The sequence below is a fragment of the Channa argus genome, chromosome 17 (assembly GCF_033026475.1).
Source record: "Channa argus isolate prfri chromosome 17, Channa argus male v1.0, whole genome shotgun sequence".
NCBI lineage: Eukaryota > Metazoa > Chordata > Actinopteri > Anabantiformes > Channidae > Channa > Channa argus.
This window is the reverse complement of record NC_090213.1, coordinates 10,387,895-10,400,595: the sequence shown is the minus strand read 5'-3', so window position 1 is coordinate 10,400,595 and position 12,701 is coordinate 10,387,895. Positions and strand designations below refer to the sequence as shown.

The following is a 12,701-nucleotide window of genomic DNA, read 5'->3' as shown; positions in this document are numbered from 1 at the left end:
GAGAGAGCGCGCAGTGCTTTGGTTACAGCGCGTAAAACAGCGTCACCCAGTGTACGACGGGATTGGGACGAGTTTGAAAGATGGGCCCGCTGTGAGGTTAATATTTGATTTTAGTTTTTAATTTATTTCTCTATTTGGTGGTAAATCTTTGTCAGTTTCACTATGGGTTTATAAAATGCAAATGATATTTGATAGTAATTTGGTGGAACAAGCAGCTTTCACAGCACTGTTGGATAAATGGTGTTGATGTTGTTTGATGTATTAAAGCAGCAGGCGGGATGAGGTGATTCACTTCAAACCAGGTGCAGGGACCTAACACACATTCCACAGCAGGACCAGAACCCGCTGCACAATTGTCCAGCAAGCTCACTCAGACAGTGGTGTACTTATACTGGTGTAGTATTCAAGGGAGAACCAAAGACCAACTGTAATAAAGAGGCAGTGATTCAGGTGATTGGTCTTTACGCAGTTTAATGAATGTTCAAGTACAGTGCTGCATTTTTCAAGCTAGGCACAAAAAGGTGAACGTATTTTAGATTTATAGCCCTGCTGCCCCAATCTGCCTGGAGTATTTCTCACAGAAGTCCAGTATGTTATTAGTCGGTGCACTAAATCAGGATTAGTCTCATTTTGGTATTTGAGGAAGTCATATATTGTATATTATATATATATTTCTCAATATACACCATCCAGAAATCCTTCATGTTTGCCACAATGTAGGGATAACAGATTAAACAGAGTCATACGTGTTGCACCTTGGAAGAAAACTGGAGCACCTGGAAGAAACACACACAAACTCCACACAGACAGAACTGAGCTAGTTTTGAAAAAGTATAATGTGTTTAGATGTGCAGCAGGTTGCTGGCTTTATCTGGTAAATCAGCAGCTCAGTGCTTCAGGATATATCTTATCTGTGATCTAGTTTGTCATGTGCTGGGGCTGCAAATCAACTAAATTGTGAAATTTTACAGCAACACTCACTGTGTCTGTATTAAAGGTCGCCCATTTAAGATTTAGTGGACCTTTACACCACCACAGTAAGAATAAATGGGAGGTGCAGTGAGTGGGAATTGAGACACCAATTTAAAACCGTTGGATTTGCTTTTCAACACTTAAGAGTCCGACGTCACTAGAACCACAAACCATTAGAAGATCTATTTGAGTAACAGACAGTACAGCCACCATTCACTTTTTTACTACTAAAATGTTTTGATCCTTGTATCCCCTCATGTATCAATGCACCATGAGGAAATTGTAATCGTGACTTTTCACACTTTCCTGTAAATATACCTGTTAACTGTAAAATGTTCTGTAATGATGACACAACCAATTCATCTTTATGTATATATTGTTATTGCCCCACAGGTCATACACAAGCGTAGCACAAATAGTATCTCTAATAATAGAGAATAAGGATGGGTAGGTAGTATCACTTGTTTCCTTTTAAAATGTTTTAAATTTCATCAGCCAATGCTCCTATGCAGTCACTTGTATAGTCATGAGCTGGAGGCTAACTGCTCATTAGAGCTGTGTGAAGCTGAATATTTTACAGTGACACCAGGTAATGTTCTTATTCTTCCTGAAAGTATTCCATGTTGTGTCTCTGTGTGTTTCTAGAATCTGAGACAAGAAAAGGCACCAATTTAATCAAAGTGGGTCCATGCTGTTGTGTGTACTTATTTGAGGCTGTTTGACATGAAAGTTTTGGAAAACTGCCGTGTGCTTTGATAACAGCTGCTGCAACAACAGTTGACCTGCAGAGGAACTTGCTGTCTTGGTCCAGAGCACGTATTTTTCTAAATGAGGTATTACAAGCCAGACAAAACAAGCCATGCTCTGAAATGTCTATGCCTACTGAACATTAAACTATAAGGTACCATAGTTGTTTTTCTCTGCTACTGTACTGTGGTGTACACTTCCCAAAAAGGTCACAGAGTTGTCTGTTTTTTCCTTGTGACCTAACTTAAAAAAAAATTATATTAGCCTCTATCCTCAGTTCTAGATCTATGAATAATAACATGTTTGAAAGACAGATTTTAATCAAATAAACTCCTTCTGTTTGCATAGCTTTTTCATTTTCAATCATAAAATAAGAGTCAGCGGAGTAATCTGCAACGTCAATTAACCACACTGATGAAGACAGTCTGGAGGCCAGACCCACATCTTTCCATTACAGCGTGTGTGCATGAGTGACAAGCAGGCCAGTGTATGGCAAGAAACAGTTTTTATTATATTTCAAGATGACAAATAGTTATGGACATTACTTTTGCCATTTCAATACAGAAGCAAATATGTATGGACAATCATTAGGTACATGAAAACCCAATAAAATAATTTTTACACATATTTTACAATACATATTGTAGTTCCTCACCAGCTAAAGCAATATGCATTATGCGGGAAGGTATTGCTATTCATATATTGTAGTACAGCTAATTACAGTTGATGTGAAAAAAAAAGCAAAAATAAGTTATTCAAATATCAATTACATATACAGAATGTGTAACCTCTGCTAAGCATTTCATATATGTAATTAAGAATATATTTTTTTAAGACTGCAAAACAACTCCAAGTGAGCAACTGAAACAGGTTAACTCATGAATGGTTATTAAACTTGGCATTGGGAAGTCAATACTAAATAAAAATACCAGCATAACCCACTGAAAGCCTTTATGATACCTGACAAAAATGTCCATTTATGGACCTGTGAACAAAATGTAGCCAATTTCACTCCTGAAAGAGCTAAATTTTACCCTCTAAAGTGCATTTACAGTGTCAGTATTTTCATTCTTTACAAAACACACCTTGGGCATTTTCCTTTTTAATAATGATCCCCCAATACTTACTTTCCCAGAGCACCACTTTGATTGAAGAGCAAAAGGCATCAAACATCTATCTATCAAGTGCCCACTGCATCACTGCATCCACGGTCAAAGTTTACATGTGATGTCCATGGAATAAGTCCTGTTCACTTAACTGACTTAGATACAGAAGCTTTTGTTAGAATAAAAAAATGGGGGAAATACACAGACGGCGAGTATTTGTAGCCAAGCAAAGAATTTGTAATTGTTTTCAGCTTGATTTTTGGCCCTAAGTTGGAACAGTAACCCAACCGTGTTTCCCTGATTTGTGAGACCATTTAGTGTGTTATGATATATGCTGAGGTTAAGTTCAGCCCTTCACCTGATGCAATTGTTCATACCATCTATCCACAGTGTGTCCAATTAAGAATTAATGACAGCCATAGTATAATTTTTTTAGAACCAGAACCAGCTTATTATTCTGCTATATATTCTCAGTGCTGTAACCAAAGTCCAATAAATTCCACACATGACAGCCCAGATGTCTTTGGAACATTTAATTTTTTCCTCTCTCCCAGTTCCACTCCAACTCTCAACGTGGAAGCATGTAAAGTGGAAATGTTGATAAGTGCTAAGTATGGAATAATGTCGGTGTTTTGCCTTGGTTTTTTTGTATCATCATCACCCATGATATATCTGAAGCATGTTGTCTGGTCCATATCCATGTGAAGGAAGATGTGTACGATTATGTATGTGCTTGTTCATAAATTCTCTCCATTTCTTGTACTGTAGCTATTCAATAAGAATGATAAGGAAACAAAAATGTCCTTGGATACACAGGAATGTACTGTTGCCGATTTTAATAAAGGTGCAACAAACCAGAGCTTCTGTAAGATATTCATATTGGTGCAGGGTGTGCATCCAAGATATGGCGTGAAATAGGACAAACAGTATAATATGAAAAAATAAAAGTGGGATGTCAGCTGTTTCAACTTAGAAATGACTGAGAGTTGGCCTCAAGATAAGGCTGCAACATTCAAAATGCAAACAGATTTTAACATAATTTAAAAAATTAAGATATGCATTATGATATAATACAGAAACATAAAACAAAACGAGCCATCTCTAAACAACCATTGATTTGTGGCTTGCTGTATGTTTTTAGCTGATTAAAAGTCCAGACAGAGACTTCTGTCATCATCATCATTCTGTTACTGGGAATGAGACACTGAATGTGAAGGAAATCACCTTGGCCAAGGCCCTCAGATACTGTAGTCTTTCCACAAGAGATGAAAATGAAGCACTTATGAAATATGCAGGAAATAAACTTCTTTCAGTGTTTTAAAAAAACATCCATCCTAAAAAAGACTGTGCCATCTTCCTTATAGGCAGATCCGAGTCTTTATTTTAAGACTCTGTGGGTGTCCTCAGAATGGAAGACATCCCACAGAGTGAGTCTACAGTATTTTTTAAAAGGCATCTCAAATCTTATCTTGGCTGTGAGGAGGAACTCCTTAATGCAGTAAACATTTGATAAAGACAGAACGACAAAGAGCCAAAATCAGAGAGCAGGGTGCCTCATCTTAAGTCCTGAAACGTGCGGGACAGGAAGTATTGTAGTGCTGTGGTCACCTGGGTGGTTGTTCAGTCTTGTGGCAAATTTGCCACTGGCCACCTAAAGACCGTGTTTAAATGAGACAGTACTGACCATTAAGTTGGCACCTTTTATCCAGCCTGAACCCACCAATGCGGTTAGGGCTGCACCTCTCTGTGTGCGCTGACAAGTTGCGCCTCACTAAGCAGCCGACGGGCGTGTCTTTCATCCCGCACCCCAGCGTCCCAAACACTGCTCTCCGTTAACAAGGGCACGCGACTTAGCGTGTCGACTCCAGCAGCTGCCAGGGCTGAGGCGTACATGGGCAGGCCGATGGAGATGAGCCAATCAGAGACGGTGCTGATGTTACCTGAGGGCAGAGGCTTCCGGCACATCTCTGTCAAACCTCCAGAGGGGATCTGAGCAAATTGGATAATAAAGCATTAGTTGCTTTAGTAAATGCTTCAGTGGTGATTCCAAAATCCGTTTTTGGCAAAGCATGTAAAGTTTTTTTAGGCCAATTATAACAATAATAACAGTGATGGCACTATTGTTACCTCCTAACAAAAGCCTCATTAAGCCTCACTTAAACTAAATAAAAAGTCTTTATTCTTATGAAGCACATAGGTAAACCAGTGCTATCGTCTTACAGCCATTCGGTGTTGTTTGCGCAGCTCTTTGACCCGGAGCTGGTCCATGGTGGTAGCCACATCCTTGACGGGCTGTTCAAAGTCCTCAGAGTAACGCTGCACCAGCGGATGTGGGATCCCACACCGACCATGCTGGGGGAAAAAGAGGGTGGAAAGAGAGACTTGAGCATGGTGAGACTGAAAGATTGATAGTTCTAAAGCACAAAATTCGATACATTAACAAAAGGCATTTTGATGCATCAGAAGTACGGAGAGAAAACCAGTGAGAGCATTTTAAATTTGTTCTGCTTATGCTTATTGTCCCTATTACGGTAATCATGCAGTGTGAGATCTGGTTGTTCACAAATGACTAAAACAGACTAATGGGGTTATATTACAGGCCAGAAATGAGCACAATTCTAAAAGGAGGCAGACGTTTCAGAATAAAGACGCTATTTAGTAGACTATAACTGAACTCAGATCAGCATATTCTTTTTCTGCCTCTTAAACAGATATCACACATCATCACATTACTAACAGCTGTTTTTAGTTTTTCTGAAATTGTATAAAAGACTGAATAACATCTCATTTATCCTGATTTGCACTCACAGAAGTGAGAAATGACTAAGGTTTAGAAAAGGGGGATGGGAGGGGGGGGAAGAGTAAGATTCTAGTAATTAAAATGAATTAAAAAGTAGTGAATATGTGAGGACACGTGAAGAAGAACTATCCTGAACTTTTGTTAGTTGTTACTCTGTTTGTTTAGACACCTGCAGGTTTCCAGCAAGGCCTGGGTTTGGTTGGCCAAACTGGACCGGAGGTCTTTTGAGGATGAAATGGTGGGTGGATGAAGGACTCAATCCCTCCGGAGAGAGGAGAGCAGATGCCTTTAAACAACTAAAGTTTCAAGAGGTACAATAATGTTATTTAATTCAATCCCAACAATCTATACTTGACTGTAAATGTAACTACTTTTTAAATGGTTTAGTTTAGACAAAACGTCCACACTGTTGCTACTAAAGCAGCCGTGTGAGTCTCGTGTCTCTGCCAATCCACTTTCGGCTAAAAGAAATCCAGCAAAGCTGAGCTTTGGTCCAATGCACCATTTCTCACCTCATCTCTTCACATCTGTGTGTAGAGTTTCCCTGTGGATGCCAGGGGCCCCTCCATGTTAAAGGGGACAAATCCGGGGGTCTGGCAATTGGCACAGGGTTTTATAACCCCGTCTGCCTTCAGCACGATTTAGCCCATAAACTTAACAGTCTCAACCGCATCATAGTGAAACTCAACCCACAGCCTTTCCCCCTCAGTTCAAGGCCGTCTATTTATTACTGTGGATTCACACATGCGCACACACTTACAAATACAAGCCATTACTCAACATGGCCATGTGTACACACACAAAAAAACTCTAGTGTCTATTTTTAAACCTAAATTAGTTTTAAAGCATCCACTGATGTTGTTGGACTAAACACTGAGCAATTTTGATCCAAGCGGCAGTCAAATTACGAGTTAAGTTGGGCATGTTACAATGTTGAACCAAATGAGCCTGACGCCAGACGCCAGAAGTACAGCACCGAGATGTCTCCATTTTCACATTAACCATGGAAATTGCTTCAGTTTTTTTTAAGGTATTGTGTAAGATGTTGTTTTTAATAGAACAGCTCATCCCCTATACCTGGGGGTATAGGGGAGCAACAAGTGCAAGGTCAGTGGGTCAGTAGGTGTGTCGCGCTGTCCATTGGAGAACAGCTCCCTCTGCCTGTCGTACATACTATAATTTTACAGCTTTCTCTAGAGTAGGCGACGACTGGGTGTCAGACCAGAAAACATCAAATTTACATACGCATGAAAACTGACAAGAATAAGCAGACAATGTGACAAATATGGCAAATAGCATTTAATAGGAAGATTTGCTTTCAAATAAACAATTAGGTAAACAAGAATGACAAGTAACAGCCAGTGCATATGCCCATCCATGCATATCTAAAAATTAATTACGTTTACGAGATGTTGTGATATGTTCTAATTTGAAATAAATTGTATCCTAACATATCAATTGTTTTACTGAAAACCATTATGTGACGGCGTACAATGACATGGTCTCAGCATTCCCTGCTATATTAATGACGTACAGCTGAACATAACCACCAAACTCCTCACACCTACAACTCACTCCACCCTCTCAACTTTCCTGAAAAAGAAGAGATGCAGGCCAACTTTTTCAAAATGAACAGCTCTAAAACCAAAATAATATTGATTGGTCTAAAATCCCTCACAAAGAAATTCTCTCTCGAAACAGACACCAATACTGTCCCCAGCCTCTGGAGTTCTCTCCCCTTTGGCCTCAAACAGCCTGCCACCCTCCATAGCTTTACAAAGCCACTCAAAACCAACCTTTCAAAAGCTGCTTTAACCAATATTTACATCTGCTCTAATTTATATGCATCTTTCAGATTTTTGTGTTTTTAATGTTTATTAAACTGCTGTATAAATATAATGCACCATTATCAACATATTTAAGTGTAAAAATGTTTCAAGGGACTAGGTAAATTTCTTTTTTCTTTGGAAGCATCTTTGAAGTATATAAGCATGTATTAAGTAAATACTGAGCACACAAATACTGAGCAGTTGTGTGCTCATCAATATTTAACAGCCAAAATGTAAAGTGATTTTTTTTTTTGGCTCGTGTTTAGATTAATGATACTTTGCTAACCTTGTCCGAGTAGGGTTCCTCTGTTAGATCGATTCCCTCCAGCTCCAGTCGTTGTTCCAGCAGAGTGAGCAGGTCAGAAGTCATCTTGGCATGGGAGACTTTTCTTGCAACAGCCACCTTGCCCCCCAGATCTGAAAGCCATGGAGGCTGCACAGCTGGTGGGGTGCCTGGCTCCTCGCCCATCGATGATGTTGACGAGGTGGCACAAGGGCTGGTGTGGCTGCTTGGGCTCTTGGCGGGCAGAGCAGGGGCACTGGGGCTGCTGCTGCTACTGCTTTGGATTATGGGGCTACTGGGGTGAGAACGGTTAACGGAGTGGGTAGGAGAAGGAGTGGGAGATGGTGAGGAGGGCAGGGAGAGAGGGGGATGGTATAGACCATTAGCTAGTCTTTCCTTAGACTTTTTGGCAGGGACAGGAGGAGGGACTGGAGGCTTTTTGGGATGAGTCCGCATTACCCTCTCTGCAATAGACTCTGGGGGACTTGGACTAGGACTAGAGAAGAGCTCTGGATATTTAGGGGACTGGCTTGTGGGACAAGGAGAGCGGAGAGGCAGCTGGGAGGGTATGGGTGGTCTCTCTGCCCTTTTTTTAGGGCTAACTATTGGAGGCCCATACTGAGCTGGGACACCCTCATTTCTACTGACCTTGGTGGGGCTACCTGATTTAGGTCCTTCCTTGGTGGGTTTAACCTCGATACCCAGATCTTTCTTCTGTTCACATGTCTGCTCCCAGTGCAGATCTCCAAGAGAATGGGAGCGTTTCCAAGGTCCAGTGGAATGTGAGGGTCCATCCAGGTCCTCACAGCTGCGGCTGGCTGGGATGGGGGACTGTCTTTGAGCTTTGCGCAGCCCCAGCAAGTTGAAGCCCTTCAGGGAAGGTTTGATGAAGAAGCTCCGGGGGAACTTTGTGCGTTGGTTCTTGCTGTTCTGTTGCAGAGCCTCAGTTGAACGGGTCATGGGCAGAGTGGGGTAGTCTGGAGACTGGAGGCCTGCTGAAGAACGACTAGAACGGGAAACTTTCCTGCTCTTACCTGAAAAAGAAAATTAAAAACTAGTGTAAACAAGTTTCTAGACTGTTATAAAACACTAAAAGGGAATAAGTTCCTCACTCTTTAATTTGCTACAGCACAAATCAACAATATTCAGATCTTTTTCAAATTAATATATTGCATGACTCCGTAGTATTTTTCTGCCTCAGCTGCCTTTTATCTCCCATGTTTTATTTTGCGTCTTGTGGTGGCTGCAGTCTGACAAAGAAAAAAAAAAAGGCTGATGTTGTAAAAGCCAAAAAATGACATTAGACACAAAAACTGTATTATCGGAAAAAATCAGTTCACACCACCAGATATTTTTAGTAAGTCTGCCAGAGCTACGGCAAAATTACTTGTGCAAGTATGAAATGTTTTTTTTTGTGTTAAAGTGTATCTACAAACCACAGTCAAACCCGAAAGGGTTTATGAAGAAGAGGCAGAGTGGCACTGGGATAATTTCACACATGAACCAAATGACTTGCTGTTGTCAGAGAAGCAATTTTAAATAAAGATATGTGGAAGGAATACATTAGAAAAATTGGAACAAAAGGCTGAAGTAACTTACCCTCCATTCTTTGGCTTATAGGGAAAAATAGAGGGATGTTATGGATGCAAAAAAGTGTAACCAGCCAAAGAGCCTTAATGGTGGAAAGATAAAAAAGTTCAATAAATGGAATGCGATGAAATGTTTCCCAGAAATGTCAAAAAAAAGTGAAGAATATTGGTGTTTTCACTATCACCATTTAGGTCAGATGGATGAGAATAAATTAACTTGACAGTTTCAAGAGATGCTATATTTACTTTAATGGCTATGTTCATTTCCTGACTTCAGGATTCAGAGAAGAATGAGGTCTGCTGACTGTAACCCATCAAAATTCAAAATGCATAAACTGTTATTCAAAATGTTATTTATTAGTCAACTTTGGCAACTTTTGGCTTGTCATTGCCTAAGGATATTGGGTTTTATTGGGTTTAAATGCTTTTTGTTGTTGTTACTAAATTACTTTTTGAAAATACTTTGAGCTGAAAAATTTAGACAAAAATAATTTTAATTCTTTCACATCATGAGATCTTCTCCACTCTATGTTGAGACATTTGGATGTATTGATGGTTTAGTGATTTTTTTTAAATAATGCTTCAAGTTATACAATACTACAGCCATTCTAGCAGACCTATGAGGCTGTAGATAAACGCTCACGCTGATTTCTTAAAAACGCAAATTGTTAAATCACAACTACGCACAAAGTACAATGTCCAATACAGGTATTTGTTCAAATTGAAATGCAGACCTGATGATGGTCCAGGAACCATGAAAAGCAGGAAGAGAGCCGATTAATGTGATCCATCCTCTGGGGATCATGAAAATCTATACTAACACTTGTCCCAATCTGTCACATAGAAGAATCTGTCATCTGTCATTTTTATTGATCGAGCGAAAACTTTTGTGCAGCTGGTGGCACTGGACATGTACTTCTGTCATGCTGGAACATGTACGCACCTTAATGTAACTAAAAGTAGCAATACTACTACTGTATGCCTATGATTTCTTGGAGGTTGCTAACTGAATACCAGCATCGCTCACATTTCATTTGATTGAACTTCCATTTTTTGTGTGAATATGAAAGTAATAATATAAAATAAGATGTCAAAGTAGATTGATGTGATTATTACATCACGCCACAGTAAAACTGATGAGACACACATGTACATACCAGTGTATTGATTGACACCAAATACATTCAGGGCTCTACAGTGCCATTTTTTTCCCCAGAGCATAAAACAAAATCTGCATGATATTTTTGAATTAGCCTTTATTATTTGGCTTCGAATTATACATTTTGTTTTGATAATTTATATTAATAAATTGTGTGACTTTGTGTGTTTCTTGTTGCACTGTGGAACTGTGTGAGAAAGCTAGAAATGAACTGAAAGAAATGTTATGCAGCAAGTTTGTGAACAGAGTTTAGTGGCATGAAAGGAAAATCAGACAGAAAAAAGGTGAAACATAAAAAAAAGTCAAGCAAGCAGCATCAGAGTCCTTTATTTAAAAGAAGTGGTTTTATTATTACCACAACTTAAATCTCTATTGTGGCAGATTGCACACTTTACCCTAATGACACAGACAAACATAAGGGAGGCCCCGTGGTTACACTGGAACCCAACAGATATAGAAATCAGACAAAAGGTTGACAAAGCGGCGATTTAAGAGTTATGGTGCTACTAAAAAGAATGCTCTGTGTGGACGATGCAGGCACACAGTCTTATTCCCAGAGATAGAGCGCTCTAAAAAACAAACAACATAAATCTCACATTTAGGATCCCAAAGGTTTCAGAACTCTTACAATCTATGCACTACAATTTAAAAATATTTTCATTCACATCTTGTTTTTAGGGACATACTCCATGATTGGCTGTGCGATATAGTCACTATAAACACAAAAAAGGTGACACGGAGTCTGACAACAAAATATTTAAAAAGCAGCTGTGAGTCTTTCCTTTTTAAAAAATAATCTTATCAGGCCAGTAGAGTCACCACTGCAAAAAACAGGTATCTCTGACATGTTACTCTATAAGATCTTTTTCACTATTACAGACACTTAACAGAAATACTCTATGAGGCCATAATCATCATTCTGGGGCTCCTCTATTGGCCTCAAAACCACAGGTAAGACAGTTGAGAATCTGAGTCCATGACTGGGCAGTGAATTTATTCTCATCAGAGAAGGTCTGTGCATTGGGGAACGTCTCTCCAACTGTGCTCCCAGCAATGAGGGGTGGACTAGGCTTACTGGTCTGGGGGCTGGTTCCCTTTCAGTTACAACTGGACTTTGGCACTGATGATACAGAATGCCTACAGGATGAAAAGAATGGGGTGAAGGCACAGTAAAAGATAAGAAGTCTTTCTGTGGAGCTCCCAAACTAGACAAGCAAAGTTGGGTGCAGGTGAAGTTTTGAAGCAGACATGGCAGCGAGAGGAGCGGTCTGATTGGCAGATGCAGGTCCAGAGGAGTGGGATATGGGCAGGGTGTTAGAATGCAAAAGCATGACGGGGGATGGAGCAGAGATGGAAGCCCAGAAAGCACAAAGGCAAAAGAGTCACTGTGGCACTAGGACTATGCTAGACCCAGGATAGGTCTTAGCTAGTCCCAGTGGGGCTTGGGTAAACGTTGGGCTACACTAAGCAAAGCTAGCATTACCATTCTCCAGGTTCTCATTGCTCTCATAGCACCCGGAGTCCCGCGGGGAGTCTCCCACCAGGCCCCGACTCTCAGACAGCAGTTTCTCCTGGGAGCCTGACAGGCCGCTGCGCTCTGGATCACTGCTGCCTGATAATACAAAATAAATACAGTTTTTTTTTTTTGTTTAGTTGATAAATTAAGTGCAATTTGTTGAAAACTGCCCAAATATAGCTGAAACTCAAATAATCAGAGTGAAATCTAAACGTGTCTGTAAGTCTACTTACTGTCATATTCTTGCAGCAGTTCTACAGCAGTGAGTAGTACAGCTCTGTGCTGAGGATCTCTGATGTTCAGCTCATCCAAATCTTCTTCCTCCAGCAACTTGAATGTGTCCAGATCCTCGTACCCATTGAACAAGAAAGTGGGCATATGCTCCTAGATGACAGAAACATCAAGTGTGAATTTCATCTCTTCTGAGAAGCTAAGGCGGCTAAACAGCGAAGACCAAAAACATGGGACGGCACTAAGTAGACAGTCATGTGCCAGTGACAACAGCTTTGAAGCAGGAGCATAAAATAGGTGCACACATAGAGGTCTGGTCCAATAAACTGCTGGGTAGACACTTCTAGTCATCTGCTCATGATTTCCTATTCACATTGTGTATTGTAGAAACCGCTGCTAAGGCCAAATCTAAACTGCTAGTTAGATTTTTCGATGGTATGTAATCATGTTAAGCCATTGCTAATTGAGT

General features: G+C 40.2%; 1 protein-coding gene across 6 annotated transcripts in view; it reads right to left on the bottom strand.

Moving 5' to 3' along the window:
- Window positions 1–2,207: 2,207 nt before the first annotated feature.
- The window catches only part of sash1a (SAM and SH3 domain containing 1a), a 143,755-nt gene continuing 133,261 nt past the window's right edge, over window positions 2,208–12,701 (bottom strand). For all 6 annotated transcript variants that reach the window (XM_067481497.1, XM_067481498.1, XM_067481499.1 and 3 more), the window contains 5 exons: window positions 12,235–12,385; window positions 11,969–12,097; window positions 7,741–8,771; window positions 5,046–5,177; window positions 2,208–4,814 (listed from right to left, as the gene is read on the bottom strand). In XM_067481497.1, coding sequence (XP_067337598.1) covers window positions 4,554–4,814; window positions 5,046–5,177; window positions 7,741–8,771; window positions 11,969–12,097; window positions 12,235–12,385 — 1,704 coding nt within the window. In that variant the 3' untranslated portion in view covers window positions 2,208–4,553. The remainder of the gene's footprint in view (window positions 4,815–5,045; window positions 5,178–7,740; window positions 8,772–11,968; window positions 12,098–12,234; window positions 12,386–12,701) is intronic.